We start from the raw sequence: 19,265 nt of genomic DNA, 5'->3' as shown, positions 1-19,265 counted from the left end.
GATTGTGGCTAGTGCACATGGGGATGGGGGGAGCAACTCTCCAGGTCTCAAGGATTTTCACCAGCAACCGAAGCCATTGTCCCATGCACGGGGCAATCCGGAGCAGTGAGGAGTTGTGTCATCTGTAATCCTGGCTGAGTTTCAATGTTCTGCTGCTGGAGCTCCCTTGTCTGGATTCCCCCAGCCACCATTCAAGGTCTGTGTGATCAGTAACCCTGGACCAGCCACTCTGACCCCAGCAGCCTGCTTCTTACACCCCAAGCACATTCTGGTCTGGGTGGAGAAGGCTCAGGGTTTGAGAGAAGGCCACGGGTAGGAAGCTTCTGTTCGTTATGCTGGACCTAACCCCCCGTTTTACTTTTGCAAACAGGAGATATTTGACACTGTGCGATTCTGCTCCTGTGCTCTCTTCCCACAGCGTTCAGCAGCAGGGGAGGGTCTCTGGTCGTGTGTGTGTCACGGGCATGCTGGGGTGATGCTGGAACAGGACAGAGCAGAGGTGGCATTGTGGGGGTGGCGTGAACCTCATCTCTTCCGTTCCCCTTCCAAGAACCGAGGGGACAGGAACCCTTACCCAGCGAGGTCACAGTCTCATAGGTCTCCTGCATGACGTCTCTGTAGAGGGCTCTCTGAGCGAGGTCCAGCAGAGCCCCCTCTTCCCTGGTGAAATACACAGCCACCTCCTCGAAGGTCACCGGCCCCTGAAAGAGCCAGAGCCCCACACTCAGGACCTGCTGCCCCACTCACAGCCCCACTATTCATGGGGGAGAGGAGCCAATCAAACGGAAACTCTGGGTGGACCGCAGCCAACAGAGTCCCACCCCCACCCCGCTCAGAGCACCCAGGAAATACCAGGGTGAGGGAGCGAAGAGACACCCCTCCTCTCTCCCAGCAGATCCATCACACACCTACTAGCCACAGACTGAGACCGGAGATGCTGCCCCGAGCAGGGTCTAGGGAGAGATCTCTTGTAGGAAGCCCAACACCTTCCTCCTTGTGAGGAGCTGGATATGAGGCAGGAGAATCTCCCCTAAGCCTGACTGGTGGCTTCCCCCTTCATATTTCAAGGCACCCACTGGTTAGTTGGGTCAGGCTCCAGCACTAAGAGTCTGGTCCTTTTTCCCAGCCCCATCTACGTGGGTTATTTTCTGTTCACCAAATTGGAGCATTTCCACCTCCGAACCTCATGGATCTGTTCCAAGAATCTAGGCCACTTATTAAACTACTCCCAGCAGGTCTGCCACCCCCTGGCCTCCTCCCTTTCTCCACCCTGTGCATTTCCTGCCCCGCTCCAACCTCCAAACCAGACGGTGCAAACCTTCCCCTCTCCCGTGTATTTGCTGTCCCTCTCCCTCCTGCAGGAACAGATCAGAACCCCCCCAATAATCTCTACCTGAGCTGGCTCCTCTGCAGCCATGTCGCTCCCCTGTCCCATGGGAGGACGGGATGAACCGGAACGAAACGTGAGCGTCGTTCTGCAGCCTGGCCGGGCGAGAAGGGCCATTGTGGAGGTTTGGGAACGGGCATTAGTTCATTTCACATCACGCTTCCCCCAGGCTCTTTCCCTGCAGAGCAAGATCTGAGATTCTGCCGTGCTGAGAAAATGCTCAGTCTCTGGATTACAGCAGAGACCTGGCCCCTCCCGCCAGGCTAAGCCCACAGACACACTTTTAACCTTCTTTCTCCCTCCCGCATCCCAAAACAAAGTATCTGAATGCAATCCTAGAAAAAAGCAGAACCAAAGGAGTCCCTTTCGAGGATTCCCTCTGACACTGACCCCACGGCAGCCACACCCCAGCAGGACGGACATGGAGTCAGGAACTGGGTTTTCCTCTGTCTCATCCTCGTCTTGTCCACAGGAAAGTGATTCTCCCCACAGTGCAGTAATACATCTGTCTGGGCAGATGAGAGAGCTGGAAATCTCTTTCAAAACTCTTTTATCCCACGGACCCTGTCAGTCTCTCTATCTCCTTTTCCCTGTGCCCTCTCCATGTCTGTTTGCTAGGAAACTCTCATTCCTGGGTTGTTTGCTCCCCCATGGCTGGATTTGCTCTTGCAAATGGCAGGAGAAATGGGGTGGGGGGCTGTTTGTGTAGAGTCATTTTATAGTCCCTCACTGCCTGCCTGGGATTTCCCCATTGCCTGCCTAGGACCCCCACCTGCCCTCCACCAGGATCTGCCAGGCCATTTGCCTGCGACGCCCTCCTCCGGCCAGCACAACCCCCTGACGCTTTACAGGAGGACCCCTCACTCTGCGCCAGGGACCGCCCCACCACAGCTCTGTGCACTGGGCATGGCAATGGTCCCAGGAGCCAGCTGGGCAATCCCAGACAGAGCCCCTGGCACAGCACCAGGCAGCGTCTAATCCCGTGCCCCACCTGCCCAAGAGACCCCCACCCCCACTGGTCTGCAGCCAACAGGCCCCCAGCGATACCCACCTCCAGGACCCATAGCCTTAGGGCTGGGCACATCAGAACTACCCCCCGAAACCCCAAACCCTCCAGAACCCACCAACCTGACTAGGGTCCCCCCTGCCCAGCCACCCAGAGGCCTCCCCCTACCATAGTGCCCCTTCAGCTCCCGCTGCAATCTCCCCACACAGACATGCACCCCCCCAGCAACAGTGTTCCCTCACAGTGTCTGACAAGTGGACAGAAAGTTATCACCACCCCCTGCTGGCCAGTCACACAGGCAGAGGGAGCCCGGGGGGACGCCTCTTTAACAGGAGAAAGGAAGCCATGGAGGGCCAAAATAACTAAGAAATTTCCATACTGTGTCACTAGCAAATAATGGCCACCGTGGATCCACCCCAGAGTTGGCTACATCTTTGCACTGCGGGAAGCCCCCCCTCACGGAGACCCTTTGTCATGGGGTTTGGGATACTTCTGGACCACGCTGCACTCACAGGGACCTCCTCATCCCGTGCCAGCTGGAGAAAAGAAAAGGGTCCAGCCAACTCTCCTGTTACCAACTGGGAACCACCCATCCCCCAAACAGGGGGAGGCCCCTGGCTTTGATGGGTATTGAATATATGGCTAGTCTCTTTTATCAGCAAACATTTTTAACAGAGAGAAAGGAGGGAACAAATGATTCTGAAAGGAGAGGGAAAGATGATCATTGTTGCAGGGGGGTTAATTTCCCAACCAGGATGGAGAAGGACTCAGGGCGACGTTCTGGTTAAACTTGGATTTATGCTGGAAATGGCCCACCTTGATTATCATGCACATTGTAGGGAGAGTGGTCGCTTTGGATGAGCTATTGCCAGCAGGAGAGTGAGTTTGTGTGTGGGGGGGTGGGGGGTGAGAAAACCTGGATTTGTGCTGGAAGTGGCCCAACTTGATGATCACTTTGGACAAGCTATTACCAGCAGGAGAGTGGGGTGGAGGGGGTATTGTTTCATGGTCTCTGGGTATATAATGTCTGCTGCAGTTTCCACGGTATGCATCCGATGAAGTGGGCTGTAGCTCAGGAAAGCTCATGCTCAAATAAATTGGTTCGTCTCTAAGGTGCCACAAGTCCCCCGAAACTTTTTTATCAATCTTTGAGACGTACAGAGAAAACGTGTCACAAACTACGCAACTGAGAACATGGGATAAACGCCAAGACTGGGGGGGATTTTATGAGGCTATTAAAGAACGAGCTGGAAAAGGGAGACCGTTTGTGATATAAAATTCAGCCTGTCCAATACATAAACAGAAAGTGATGGTCCCCCCTGGCCCCGTTCACCTGGGCAGCAGGGAGCCCTCTGAGGGGCTGACTGGAGGGGGGGGGGAGCTGGAGGGCTCCCTGGGGGAGGGGAGGGGGGCGGTACGGGGGGATCGGCAGGTGGGGGGTAGGTGGGGGCTGGGGGCAACGGTGCTGCAGTTGGGGGGCAGCAAGTGGGACTGGGAAGCCGGGATCGGGGGCAGCCCCATGGGGGACACGGCCCCTCCCTTCCCCGCCCCGGCAGAGACCCGGCGTCTCCTCCCACCCCCACGCCGGGGCAGCCAGGTTGGGGGATGGCTCCAGGCTCCAACTTCCCACCGACACCGGGACAAATCGCTGCGGATAAAACGGGGGGGGGGGAGGGAAATCCCGCCCCCCCCACGGGAGGGGAGTTTCAATGGACATGTGAGGAGGAGGGAGAGATGAGGGGGGGATCAGGGGAGACGAGAGAGCGGATCAATGGGGGGGTGGGGGTGAGTTTACAACCACGTGGGAGCTACCGAGAGGGAAAAGGGGAAAACTGGGGGGCATTTGTGCCCGTGGGGGGGGGGGGAAGGGGATCCAATTAACTCCCCCGCCGCCCCCCACTTCCCCCCCCGGTAATTTCCTGGCTGCACAGAGACAGTTCAACCCCCACCCCCCGCAACTCCGGCTTCTCCCCCCCAACACCCCCCAAGGGACCCCGCCCGCCGGGCCCCAGTCTCTGCCCCCCCCAATCCCAGCCGTGCCGGGGGCAGAGAGTCACTTTCCTGCCCCCGCACCAGCGCTCCCCCCCCGCGGGGTCTCCCACTCACCGGGTCGGGGGCGGGCAGAGCCAGGGGCTGGTCCCAGCTGGAGAAAGCCCCCCCGGGCCGGGCACGGGGGGGTTAATGACGGGCCCCCCCAGCACAGACCCCGGAGCGGAGCCGCAGCTGCTCCTCCGAGAGACCCGAGACGAGGCAGGGCCTGGGGGCGGGGCCTGGAGCAGACCGGGGGCGGGGCAGCGCTGGGGGCGGGGCCTGGAGCAGACCGGGGGCGGGGCAGCGTCTGGGGGCGGAGCCTGGAGCAGACCGGGGGCGGGGCAGCGTCTGGGGGCGGAGTCCGGACCAGACCAGGCGCTGCCTCGTGTCGCATCTGTCGCAGGAGCAGCTGCGGCTCCCCTCCGGGGTCTGTGCGGGGTGGGGCCCGTCATTAACCCCCCCGTGCCCGGCCGGGGGGGGGGCTTTGTCCAGCTGGGACCCGCCCCCGTGAGTGGGAGACCCCGGGGGGGGGGGAGCAGGAAAGTGACTCTCTGCCCCCCACCTGCCCATCCCCCACTGCCGCCCCCTCCCCGCCCCCAGGGAGCCCTCCAGCTCCCCCCCCGCCCCCTTCAGTCAGCCCCTCAGAGGGCTCCCTGCTCCCCAGGTGAACAGGGGCAGTGGGGGTGGGGGGGGACCATCACTTTCTGTTTATGTATTGGACAGGCTGGATTTTATATGACAAACGGTCCCCCTTTTCCAGCTAGTTCTTTAATAGCCACATAAAATCCCCCCCGGTCTTGGCGTTTATCCCATGTTCTCAGTTGCGTAGTTTGTGACACGTTTTCTCTGTACGTCTCAAAGATTCCTAAAAAATACCCTCAACGTTTCCCCACTTTTACTCGAGTTGTCTACTTCTAATTGAATATGCCCCTGAGAGCTTTCCCTGTCTCTGTGATTATAAATTACGACGAAAAACTCAGATTTACACCTTTTCTCAGATTGCTGAATATGGATCTAAAACGTTTGCCAATGTTGCCCATTTCCGCTCTATTCATTGACCAAATAGTGGTGGGAAATACACTCAGCTTTTACCTCCTATCAACAACTGCTATAAAATCCCATTCATTTTCCACTTTCCTCTCTATAATTTGCATAAATGGATCCAAAATCCCTCAGATTTCCACCCTTTCTCTTTCATTTCTGAACACTGATCTCAAATCTCAGGTTTCCCTCTTACGATGTCATCATCAAAAGTCAATTAAAAATCCTCTTGGGTTTGGGGCTGTTCCCCATGTCTCTAAATCCTAGCAACTTGTCCTTCCTTGGGGAGAACCTATCGCCCTCCATGGGTCTCCGTGAGGGGGGGGGGGCTTCCCGCAGTGCAAAGCTGTAGCCAACTCTGGGGTGGATCCACGGTGGCCATTATTTGCTAGTGACAGAGTATGGAAATGTCTTACTTATTTTGGCCCTCCATGGCTTCCCTTCTCCTGTTAAAGAGGCGTCCCCCCGGGCTCCCTCTGCCTGTGTGACTGGCCAGCAGGGGGTGGTGATAACTTTCTATCCACTTACCAGACACTGTGAGGGAACATTGTTGCTGGGGCGGCAGGTGTCTGTGTGGGGAGATTGCAGCGGGAGCTGAAGGGACATTGTGGTAGGGGGAGGCCTCTGGGTGGCTGGGCAGGGGGGACCCTAGTCAGGTTGGTGGGTTCTGGAGGGTTTGGGGTTTCGGGGGGTAGTTCTGAAGTGCCCAGCCCTAAGGCTATGGGTCCTGGACATGGGTATCGCTGGGGGCCTGTTGGCTGCAGACCAGTGGGGGTGGGGGTCTCTTGGGCAGGTGGGGCAGGGGATTAGACGCTGCCTGGTGCTGTGCCAGGGGCTCTGTCTGGGATTGCCCAGCTGGCTCCTGGGACCATTGCCATGCCCAGTGCACAGAGCTGTGGTGGGGCGGTCCCTGGCGCAGAGTGAGGGGTCCTCCTGTAAAGCGTCAGGGGGTTGTGCTGGCCGGAGGAGGGCGTCGCAGGCAAATGGCCTGGCAGATCCTGGTGGAGGGCAGGTGGGGGTCCTAGGCAGGCAATGGGGAAATCCCAGGCAGGCAGTGAAGGACTATAAAATGACTCTACACAAACAGACCCCCACCCCATTTCTCCTGCCATTTGCAGGAGCAAATCCAGCCATGGGGGAGCAAACAACCCAGGAATGAGAGTTTCCTAGCAGACAGGCATGGAGAGGGCACAGGGAAAAGGAGATAGAGAGACTGACAGGGTCCGTGGAATAAAAGAGTTTTGAAAGAGATTTCCAGCTCTCTCATCTGCCCAGACAGATGTATTACTGCACTGTGGGGAGAATCACTTTCCTGTGGAAAAGACGAGGATGAGAGAGAGGAAAACCCAGTTCCTGACTCCATGTCCGTCCTGCTGGGGTGTGGCTGCCGTGGGGTCAGTGTCAGAGGGAATCCTCGAAAGGGACTCCTTTGGTTCTGCTTTTTTCTAGGATTGCTTTCAGAGACTTTGTTTTGGGATGCGGGAGGGAGAAAGGAGGTTAAAAGTGTGTCTGTGGGCCGAGCCTGGCAGGAGGGGCCAGGTCTCTGCTGTAATAAAGAGATTGAGCATTTTCTCAGCACGGCAGAATCTCAGATCTCGCTCTGCAGGGAAAGAGCCTGGGGGAAGCGTGATGTGAAATGAACTAATGCCCGTTCCTAAACTTCCACAACAGCCCTTCTTGCCCGGCCAGGTTGCAGAACGACGCTCATGTTTCTTTCCGGTTCATCCCGTCCTCCCATGGGACAAGGGAGCGACATGGCTGCAGAGGAGCCAGCTCAGGTGGGGATTATTGTGGGGGGGTTCTGATCTGTTCCTGCAGGAGGGAGAGGGACAGCAAATACACGGGAGAGGGGAAGGTTTGCACCGTCTGGTTTGGAGGTTGGAGCGGGGCAGGAAATGCACAGGGTGGAGAAAGGGAGGAGGCCAGGGGGTGGCAGACCTGCTGGGAGTTGTTTAATAAGTGGCCTAGATTCTAGGAAGAGACCCATGAGGTTCGGAGGTGGAAATGCTCCAGTCTGGTGAACAGAAAATAACCTACCTAGATAGGGCTGGGAAAAAGGACCAGACTCGTAGTCCTGGAGCCTGACCCAACTAACCAGCGGGTGCCTTGAAATAGGAAGGGGGAAGCCACCAGTCAGGCTTAGGGGAGATTCCCCTGCTTCATATCCAGCTCTAGGAGTGGTTAATCATTATGCAAGGTAACCTATTTCCCCTTGTTTTTTCCTGCCCCCCCACCCCTCCGACGTTCTTGTTAAACCCTGGATTTGTGCTGGAAATGGGCCACCTTCATTGTCATACACATTGTAAGGAGAGTGATCACTTTAGATAAGCTATTACCAGCAGGAGAGTGGGGTGGGAGGAGGTATTTTTTTCATGATTTGTGTGTATATAAAAAGCTCTTCTTCACTTTCCACAGTTTGCATCCGATGAAGTGAGCTGTAGCTCACGAAAGCTTATGCTCAAATAAATTGGATAGTTTCTAAGGTGCCACAAGTCCTCCTTTTCTTTTCACAAGGAGGAGGGTGTTGGGCTTCCTACAAGAGATCTCTCCCTAGACCCTGCTCGGGGCAGCATCTCCGGTATCAGTCTGTGGCGAGTAGGTGTGTGATGGATCTGCTGGGAGAGAGGAGGGGTGTCTCTTCGCCCCCTCACCCTAGTGTTTCCTGGGTGCTCTGAGCGGGGTGGGGGTGGGACTCTGTTGACTGCGGTCCACCCAGAGTTTCCGTTTGATTGGCTCCTCTCCCCCACGAATAGTGGGGCTGTGAGTGGGGCAGCAGGTCCTGAGTGTGGGGCTCTGGCTCTTTCAGGGGCCGGTGACCTTCGAGGAGGTGGCTGTGTATTTCACCAGGGAAGAGTGGGCTCTGCTGGACCCCGCTCAGAGAGCCCTCTACAGAGACGTCATGCAGGAGACCTATGAGACTGTGACCTCGCTGGGTAAGGATTCCTGTCCCCTCGGTTCTTGGAAGGGGAACGGAAGAGATGGGGTTCACGCCACCCCCACAATGCCACCTCTGCTCTGTCCTGTTCCAGCATCACCCCAGCATGCCAATGACACACACACGACCAGAGACCCTCCCCTGCTGCTGAACGCTATGGGAAGAGAGCACAGGAGCAGAATCGCACAGTGTCAAATATCTTCTGTTTGCACAAGTAAAACGGGGGGTTAGGTCCAGCATAACGAACAGAAGCTTCCTACCCGTGGCCTTCTCTCAAACCCTGAGCCTTCTCCACCCAGACCAGAATGTGCTTGGGGTGTAAGAAGCAGGCTGCTGGGGTCAGAGCGGCTGGTCCAGGGTTACTGATCACACAGACCTTGAATGGTGGCTGGGGGAATCCAGACAAGGGAGCTCCAGCAGCAGAACATTGAAACTCAGCCAGGATTACAGATGACACAACTCCTCACTGCTCCGGATTGCCCCGTGCATGGGACAATGGCCTCGGTTGCTGGTGAAAATCCTTGAGACTTGGAGAGTTGCTCCCCCCATCCCCATGTGCACTAGCCACAATCTCTCTTCTCTGCAGACTTGGTTTTTTGAGTCCCTCATTCCTGAAGTCACATGACCCCGATTCTTATTTTTCACATTCTGCTTTTCTAGACTATTTAGAGTCTGTTGCTTCTGAATGATAATTTCTAATTTCCCAGTGTTGTGCACACCCAGGGATTTTCCTCCTCCCTCCCATTGCACTGGACTCACTAGGTTCCCTGGTATTTCAGAATGGCCACACTGGGACAGACCAAAGGTCCATCTCGCCCAGTGTCCTGTCTTCCAACATTGGCCAGCGCCAGGTGTCCCAGAGGGAATGAACAGAACAGGGAATCATGAAGTGATTCATCTCCTGTCACCCATTCACAGCTTATGACAAACAGAAGTTAGGGACACCATCCCTGCCCATCCTGGCTAATAACCATTCACGGACCTGTCCTCAATAGATTTCTCATGGTGGTTTTTTTTTTTTTTTTGTAATCCTATTATAATCTTGGCCTTCACAACGTCCTCTGGCAAGGAGTTCCCCAGGTTGACTGTGCATTGTGTGAAGAAATACTTCCTTTTGTTTCTTATAAACCTGCTGCCTATTAATTTGATTTGGTGATTCCTAGTCCTTGTGTTATGAGAAAGAGTAAATGATACGTCCTTATTTACTTTCTCCACGGCAGTTTTGATTTTATAGACCTCTCTCATATCCCCCCTTTGTCTCTTTTCCAAGCTGAATAGTCCCGGTCTTTTTAATCTTTCCCCGTACAGAAGAGTTTCATACCTGTAATCATTTGGGTTGCCCTTTTCTGAACCTTTTCCAATTCCAATATATCTTTTTTTGAGATGGGGCAACCACATCTGCAGGCAGTATTCGAGATGTGGGTGTACCATGGGTTTATATAGAGGCGATATGATATTTTCTGTCTTCTTATCTATCCATTTCAGAATGATTCCCAATATTCTCTTTGCTTTTTGACTGCCATTGGACACTGAGTTGATGTTTTCAGAGAGCTGTGCCCAGTGACTCCAAGATCCCTCTGTTGAGTGGAAACAGCTCATTTAGAGCCCATCATTTTATATGTGTAGTTGGGATTATGTTTTCCAATGGGCTGCAATATGGTGCTATCCTGACATCTAGTCCTGCTGAGATCCTGCATTCGGTGATATCCCTGCCCTTCCTGTTCCCATTCTCATAAAACAAGAAGAGCATCCAAATGCGTGTTTACCTTCATTCCCTCAGCAGTCCTCATGGGAATCCCTGATCGGTTCCAAAGTGTATTAAAACCTTTCTTAAAGGGTTACCTCCTGCTGGTTATCAGGTCCTGTGAGTTTGTAGCCCAGAAAGACCCCCCTCAGTCAGCTCAAACTCAGCTGTTTATCCCCCAAAAGTCTGTCGTCTTCAGTCTCCTGAATGAGGGGAAATCCGTCCCTACCCCTTTCTGCGTTGGGTAAAGCTTCAAAAGGTGGAGCTCTGCATAACCAGCCTTGAGATCTGGCATTCATCACCCTGTAGTGATACCAGCTTGCACAGGAAACCCAACCCGCAGCCCTTCCTGGTATCATGTGGCGCATCTCGGCATCATAGTCTGTGAAGAATTCATGCTTTCAAGGGCTGGCTTAGATATACAGACAACAGTCATAATTAGGGCAAGAGTTTGCAGGCAATGAAAAGAGAGTAATTGACAAACGTGAGCAATATCTAATCCTTTAAAGCCTGAAAGTGCCTTGGGGGGAGGGGACAGGAGCCGGCTGTGTGGGGGCGGTGGGGCTCAGATACTGGGCATTGAGAGCCTAGAGCCAGCTGTGCGCAGGAGAGACGGGGCATGAACCAGCTGTGTACAGGGGAGATGAGCAGGGGAGAGGTGCTGTGGACACGGCCGCGAGCAGCTGTGAGTGCCGTCCTCTCTGCAGCATGATGAGAGAGCCTGGCGTCCCACTGCCGATCCCAGACTTCTATGAAGAGGGAAGAAATTGGCATCAAGTCTCAGCCGCAGCCAGCCTGTGCCCTGGGGAGGAGACGGGTGTCTCCAGGGAGAAATCTGGGGGATTGTGACCCTGCATGCCCCACCCACCCTCTGATCAGCAATTCCGGATATTAACGGTGATTCCAGAAACAAAGAGTAATTTTGGGAAAAAATGCAGTCCTAGCTACAATTTCCAGAAAACGCTGGCCCTGGTTGTAACATTAAATCCGATAGTCTCAAGATCTAGGCCTGTGTTGATCAGATCTGTCACTCTGCCTTCACGGAGTTCACTCTGCTGGTGGGTTGGACCCCTTCCCCCATTCTGTGTCTGCCTTGTCTATTTAGATTGTAACTTCTTCAGGGCACGGGCCATCAATGCTTCTCGGTTTGTACTGTGCCTAGCAAAATGAGGACCCACTGTTAGTTGGCCCTTAGGCACTAAGGTAATGAATATGATTTGTAATAATCATCTCCTGGCACTTTGAGCCAAGGAAGCCGGCCTTGGGACGTTACTACTTAAAAGTGAACTGGGCTTAAAAGCATGGAATATTCTTTGTGACAAGTATCCCACAAATTCCACTGACCTCCCTTGTTTTCTTTGCCTTGAGCAGGGTTTCCAGTTTCCAGAACTGATGTGATCTCGCAGCTGGAACGAGGGGAGGAGTCGTGCGTCCCAGACCTTCATGGCTCTAAGAAAAAAGTGCTCCCGAGAGCTGCCTGCATAGGTGAGGCATTGGTTAAACCAACCCCAAAACTGTCGGTGAATACAGGCAACATTTGGGATGCCCTACAAAGATCTTGTGAGCTCTCCAAGTTCAGGATTGTTCCCTGCAGATGTGGAATCGTTAGGCAGAGGTCACTCATGGCTTCCCACCTATCCTGACTGACAACTGGTAGCAGGTCCCTCCCCAATCTCGCTGTCCCCTGAGATTTCTTCTGAGATACGGACCCAGAACTGATCCCTTCCTTTCTCTCCTCTGGGGAAGGTTGAAGGGAAAATCAGCTCCTGATAGGTTTGATCTGTCCTGTACACGTTTTCGTTCCTTCATCCCTTTTTCCGTTCTTCTCTCTGAGATTTCCTTTCTCTCTGGCGCAGGCAGAGACTTACGTCTGGATTCTCTCGGTCTCCCGTCAGGTGTTGGGATGGTGAGTGAAAACGAGGAGGAACCCCAGCAGGAAGATGCTGAGCGAGTAGAAGCCCATGGGATGTTGTCAGGAAGGTCCAAAGGGAATGATTCTGGGAGCTGTGCACGCCCAGAAAAAACAAAAGCCTGTGAGAGTCAGCAGAGGCCAGAGGAAAACTTCGGTAGCCAGTCAGACCTTATTACACGTGAGAGAATGAACTTGGAAGGAACACGCTACACATGCCTCGAGTGTGGGAAAAGCTTCAAAGGGAGCTCGGACCTTCTCAGACATCAGAGAATCCACACGGGTGAGAAACCTTACGCATGCTGTGTGTGTGGGAAATGCTTCAAGCGGAGCTCGCATCTCATTGCACATAAGAGAATCCACACAGGTGAGAAACCTTATGGATGCCCTGAGTGTGGGAAACACTTCAAGCAGAGCTCATACCTTATTACACATTGGAAAATCCATACGGGTGAGAAACCTTACGGATGCCCTGAGTGTGGGAAACACTTCAAGCAGAGCTCACACCTTGTTACACATCGGAAAATCCACACGGGTGAGAAACCTTATGGATGCCCTGAGTGTGGGAAACACTTCAAGCAGAGCTCACACCTAATTACACATCGGAAAATCCACACGGGTGAGAAACCTTATGGATGCCCTGAGTGTGGGAAGCACTTCATTGACAGTTCATCCCTCCTCTCACATCAGCGAATCCACACAGGGGAGAGGCCCTACACATGCTCTGAGTGCGGGAAAAGCTTCAATCAGCGCTCAACCCTAATCACACATCAGAGAACGCACACAGGAGAGACCCCCTACATGTGCTCTGAGTGCGGGAAAAGCTTTAATCGGAGCTCATACTTTATCATACATCGGCGAATCCATACGGGTGAGAAACCTTATGGATGCCCTGAGTGTGGGAAACACTTCAAGCAGAGCTCACACCTAATTACACATCGGAAAATCCACACGGGTGAGAAACCTTATGGATGCCGTGAGTGTGGCAAACACTTCAATCAAAGCTCAGCCCTTATCACACATCAGCGAATCCACACAGGAGAGAGGCCCTACATATGCTCTGAGTGCGGGAAAAGCTTCAATCAGCGCTCAACCCTAATCACACATCAGAGAACGCACACAGGAGAGAGGCCCTACATATGCTCTGAGTGCGGGAAAAGCTTTAATCGGAGCTCTGTACTGACCACACATAGAAGAATCCACACAGGTGAGAAGCCTTATGGATGCTCTGAGTGTGGGAGAAGCTTCAATCAGCGCTCAACCCTTATTAGACATCAGAAAATCCACATAGGAGTCATCTGTAACAAATGCCTTAACTAGGGCTGGCCAAAGGTATTTTTTTCTTTTAAATCACATTTGCTAATTCCCACTTAGTGATCTGTGCCCCATCTTCACCGTGGTTACTCAGCTCCCCCAGATGAGTTGCCTGCTCCTGCCTTTTGCAGCTCACCCTTCTTTGGGGTCAGTCCTGTGATGTTTTCTATCAACTCCTTTCCTTTTGGGTCAAAGGAGCGTGTGTCCCTCCAGCCAGGAATGTTCATCAGCTCCAGGTGGGGGAGAGAGGTTTGTTCCCAACAAGCTACACTGAGGCAAAAACTACCCGTGCCTTACATCCACTAGGACTGTACATGGCGTTGGCTGCTCAAGTTAGTGATCTTGGTGTTAAAAGACAATTACAGTTGTCATGCAGATGCAGCCGAGGTGCAGTGGTTGGCATTAGCTTTCCCCCCCTTGACCTGACCTAAACTCCATCACATGTCCTAGTCTAAACAAAGCCTGAGCATCACAGTTATACTGTTCCCCCATTTAAAAACCATTGTTAGTCATCAAGTTCCCCCACCAGGATCATATTGTTTCATTCCCAGTTGTCACAGTTCATCAGAGCGCTGGTTTTCAGAGGTTTTCCTGAAGGCAGATATTTTTACTCCCGTTTTCCTCCCTTAAAATATATTGAAGTATAACAAAGAGCAGGAATAGGGAAGGGATAGGGAAAAATGTATTTTCCCCTCTGTAACAACAGAAGAACATAGGGTAAATCAGAGGGATTCTCCATCACCATCTCTATCCCCCTGTTCTTCAATTGGTAAGGTCAGTATTTCCCGAAGGGGCTGGGAAGAGGATTCTCTAGTAAATGATTTGGAACTAAGCAAAAGACCCATTAATTTGCCTCCCAAAGCAGTTGTGGCCCATGCCCTGCAGGAGGTTGCTCCTGAAGATCTTCCCTTCCTAATCAGGTGCATGTTGCCTCTTATTTGGGAAATGCAATCCCTTCCTAGGTAGAGATGGGAAAAATGGAAGTGACATTTCTGTTCAGCTCACTCCTGGGAGATGCTGTAAATGTGTAGGAAATGACATCCATGAGGAATGTGATAGAGCTGCAGAAAGACACCCATTTTGAGTAGATACCTGACATTTGGTGTCTTAGAGGGATTCTAAGCCGCACCTGAATTTAGTCCCTTATTTAAATCTGTGCCACCAGATTAAAGAAACAAAAGGGCATATTTGGGGGAGTTCTACCTCAGTATCGCTACTGGTATGTTGTGTGGTTGGTGAAGAATTCTACGCCAGAGCCGTGTAAAATTGCTACAACTAAGGTCAAAGATTTGACAAGAACTCAGGTAGAAATGAGAGCTACGAGTGGTTGATTTTCACCCCAGAGATGGACGCTATGGTGACCTGTGGCCAAGGTAAACTGTTTTTAGAATTGCTCACACTTCTAAAGGATGCCATGATGAAACTGGGAACAACTGTCTTTTACCATTTGGATCCCAAGTTTCCTGAAGCACAGAGAGAAACAGCTGATTCCTTCAGAGCCATGCCATGCCTATGAGTCCCAAACTGGCTGCCTTGCTGGACAAGAAGCACTTCCGTGTTGGTTAAATGATGGTAGCCAATGAGGGAATGTAACAGATTCCAAGTTCAGACTGCAGGATACATGAATGCTGAGTCCAGAGTCTGTGGTTTGGTCTCTTAGTTTTGCTCTTGAGTCTAATGCATGTGTCTCACTTTTCCGCCTCCTGCTACTCTGAAAGATTAGAAAGTGTGAAAGTAGAGCACAGGTGGTTTTTCTCATGATGCAGCCTTCCCACGTAGTGTGAGACCCCTTCCACCCCCACAGGTGAGCCAGAGAGTTCCCCAGGGCTCTTGTTCACAAAGCAAAGATGTCACATTAGGCAGGAGATGTCAAGATCTACAATGGTGATGGGCGAGTGATGGCAGCTTTTCTGAGTGGTTGTTGTTTGGTTGTTTTTTTTCCATGTAATTTTTGTTTTGTTTTTGCAACTAGTTCTTTTTATAGCTGCTGAGCCCCCTTGTCCTTTTGAGCACAGCTCTTTAACCCTCAGGCCTGGCTCTGGAAACCTCAGAACCGGCTTTGCGTTTTTTTTTTTTCATGTTTGCTGTCTTTGGAGTTCGCAGGAGTTCCCCAGGGCTGTTGTTCGCAAAGCAAAGATGTCACATTAGGCAGGAGATGTCAAGATCTACAATGGTGATGGGCGAGTGATAGGAGCTTTTCTGGGTGGTTGTTGTTTGGTTGTTTTTTTTCCATGTAATTTTTGTTTTGTTTTTGCAACTAGTTCTTTTTATAGCTGCTGAGACCCTTGTCCTTTTGAGCACAGCTCTTTAACCCTCAAGCCTGGCTCTGCAAACCTCAGAACTGGCTTTGCGTTTTTTTTTTTTCATGTTTGCTATGTTTGGAGTTCGCACATCCAGACGACATGCGGTTCACAGCAGCGGATACTTTGAGAAACCTGCTGGGTGAAGCAGGCCTTTTCCAAACTGACATTGGCCCAAATTCTGCCTCAGTTCAGCTGGATTGGGACACGTCTGTGTCAAAGGAGTGGTTCACACCTGATTTGCCCATAGACCTCAGAGGAGGGGTAGTTAGATATAGGATAAGTAGGAATTGACAACAATGAAGTTAAATATAAAGGTGAAAGACCCTCACCTTGCAGGTCAACAAGCCTGTTCTGTTCTTTCCCTCCAATGCATCCGGCACTGGTCGCTCTCAGGTAGCACACTGGGCTTGACGGACCATTGGTCTGACCCAGTCTATGACCTGTCGTGCGTTCTTATGGAAGCCCTCTGCGGCCTTGTCTACACGGGCAAGTTTCTGCACAGGAAAGCAGCTTTCTGTGGTGTAACTCCCGAGGTGCGCACGCAGATTTCGTGATGCATGATAGAAAGGGGCCATGACAGGGACACACTGCCGTGCGGGGTGAAAGTGAAGGAGCTGTGACATGCCTACCACAAGGTGCAGGAGGCAAACTGCTGCTCCATATTGGGGGCTAACTAACCCCAGCATCACGGCAAGAATCTACCTAGCAGCTGGAGAAAAAATATGTATGAGAGTCAAAGACACCCCCACGTGGCCTGTCTCTTCCCCAATCTCAACACCTGGAAGATTGTCTGGAAGACTCAGAATTTGAACTGCGGAGATTGGTCCCAGGCTGAGAGGGAATTCAGTCTGTGTATTAAGATCTCAACATTGCCTGGAGCAACCAGTGAGTGAGAAAAGCTGTTTGATCCAATTCTTGCTTAGTAGATTCAAATTAGAGTTTAGACTGGGAGTCTGTTTTCATTTGTTATGTAAACACTTTTGACCTCTGTGACCAATACTTATACTCAGTTAAAATCTAACTTTCTGGAGTTAATAAAGTTATTTTACTATTTTATACTTACTCCTGAGTTTGTCCAAAGTGCTTGGGAAAGTTGCTCACATGACAAAGGCTGGTGCATGTCCCCTTTATTTTTGATGAAGTGGCGAACTAATTAATGAGCTTACACTTTTCAAGAGAAGGCCGTGAGCAGTGTAAGATGGTACATTTCTGAGGTGCAAGGCTGAGAGCTGGGGAGATATGCTGGTGTCTCTGTATAATTGAGGAGTGGTTTATAGAGCATTCATGCAACTGAGTTGGGTGCTTTGCTGCATGTTGTTGGCCAAATGATCATAGAATCCTAGGATATCGGGGTTGGAAGGGACCTCAGGAGGTATCTAGTCCAACCCCCTGCCCAGAGGAGGACCAATCCCCAACTAAATCATCCCAGCCAGGGCTTTCTCAAGCCTGATCTTAAAAACTTCTAAGGAAGCAGATTCCACCACCTCCCAAGGTAACCCATTCCAGTATTTCACCACCCTCCTAGTGAAAAAGTTTTTCCTAATATCCAACCTAAATCTCCCCCACTGCAACTTGACCATTCCTCCTTGTCCTGTCATCTGCTGTCACTGAGAATAGTCTAGATCCGTCCTCTTTGGATCCACCTTCATTTAGTTCAAAGCAGCTATGACATCCCCCCTCATTCTTCTCTTCTGTAGAGTAAACAATCCCAGTTCCTCTGGCCAGGAGGGATTTAAAGGTGGTTAGCCTTCCCTTTCTATTTATGACTCTATCCTACCGCAGGAAGTCGTCCTAAGTTAGGCTGCTCCCGCTGCGTGAATAACAGAGCTGGATTTGACGTCGCTTCGGTCGACTTACTGCTCTGTCTACAGTGGGCTGGGTCGATGGGAGACGCTCTTCGGTCAATTTACCTTTTTCCTGCCGTTCCTGGCGCAGTCCCAACGGCGACTGGAGAGCGCTCTGCTGTCAATTTAGTGGGTTTTCACTCAACCCCCATGACATCAACCCCCAGTGGATCCACCGCAGCAAACAGAGCCTACCAACCATGGATGTGTGTGTTAGTAGAGATCAAAGCGAATGTTAAATGTTCAAATGTATTGGGTGTTTAAACCTCCTGAAAACTCGTGGAATGTTGTTTGCACTGTTTTCACGTCTCTGTGTCCTGTTACGCTGTGATAGCAAAGAGTTGCCTTGTGTAGACCCCTGTCACTAAATAAGCCCTCAAAGGAGAATGAAGGTGTGTGGGATGCAAGTGAAGAAAAGGCTCATTTCCAAAGAAGGGGTGGTAAGAAGCAGGATCCCTGGGCGGGGGGCAGGAGGGTGTGGTTTGCACTGTTGTTGCCCAGGGTGGGAATGGGGAAGTGGGCTCTGGCTTAAAGCGGTGTCAGGCTTCGGGGGGCTGGGTTCAGAGCTGGAGGTTCGGGTTGGGGTGAGGGTTGGGCTACAGTTTTGGTTCAGGGGTTTCGAGTTGGGGGGCAGGTTATGGGGTCAGGGTTCCAGTTGGGTTCCGGGTAGCGGGTGGGGTTTAGATTTTGGGGGGAGGGTTTGGCCAGCAGCAGCATAGAAGTGCGGGTGGCAATGGGGTGCAGCCCATAGTGATCAGTCGGGGGTCTTTTAGGTCGTTTCAGTGTCAGTAGCACCCTGGGGTGGGGGTAGGGTCATGTTTACGACAGGGGGCTAAAGTGTTGGGGAAGGGGGTGGCACGTTGACCCATCCCACTTCGCACTTCCCACACGGACACGCACAATACGTCGAAGGCGTGGACGCACACACGTCACACACACACGATGACACAAAACGGCACACAACAAGACAAACAAAAATACACACGATGCAAACACACACACAACACGACACAGAAAGCATCACACACAAAACATCACACACACGACCCACAACATGTCACACACACACACTCAACACAACACGACCCACAACATGTCACACTCAACACAACACGACCCACAACATGTCACAAAAACACACTCAACACAACACAACCCACAACACGTCACACTCACACACTCAACACGACCCATAACACGTCTCACACTCAACATGACCCACAACACATCTCACAACACGTCTCACACACACTCAAAGACACACAGCATGTTGCACATACGTCGCATACACACAACTTCGCACACACAGTTTGTCGCATGTCGCACATATCACGTCACGCACTTGTCTGACTATGCACATGCACATGCACAACACGTCGCACGCACACACACGACATGTCACAGACACGACGCACACAACATGACACGTGACACAAAATGGCACACGACACAAAATGGCACACGACATTGAGACACACATATGACACTGACACGTTGCATGTGGAACACACAGCATGTTGCACGTCACACTTTACATGTCACACGCACAACACATCACACACAGCCTGTTGCACGTTGTAGACAGCACGTCACATGTTGCACACACAACACAGTGCGCATCGCAGGCACGTTGCGCGTTGCACGTATACAGCATGTCACGGCTACACTGCACGTCGCACGCGCACATGCACAACATGACACACAACCTGTCACACACACAAAAATCACAGCAACACAACACATCACACACT

At 52.0% G+C, this 19,265-nt stretch overlaps 1 protein-coding gene across 1 annotated transcript in view; it reads left to right on the top strand.

Annotated features, from left to right (window-relative positions):
* Positions 1–15,434, top strand: part of LOC142070235 (uncharacterized) — a 57,000-nt gene extending 41,566 nt beyond the window's left edge. The window contains exon 2 of the mRNA XM_075123790.1: positions 12,447–15,434. Coding sequence (XP_074979891.1) covers positions 12,447–13,373 — 927 coding nt within the window. The 3' untranslated portion in view covers positions 13,374–15,434. The remainder of the gene's footprint in view (positions 1–12,446) is intronic.
* The last annotated feature ends 3,831 nt before the right edge of the window (positions 15,435–19,265 follow it).

This window comes from Caretta caretta, chromosome 28 (assembly GCF_965140235.1).
Source record: "Caretta caretta isolate rCarCar2 chromosome 28, rCarCar1.hap1, whole genome shotgun sequence".
NCBI lineage: Eukaryota > Metazoa > Chordata > Testudines > Cheloniidae > Caretta > Caretta caretta.
The sequence above is the reverse complement of the archived record's forward strand: the minus strand, read 5'-3'. Positions and strand labels throughout refer to the sequence as shown.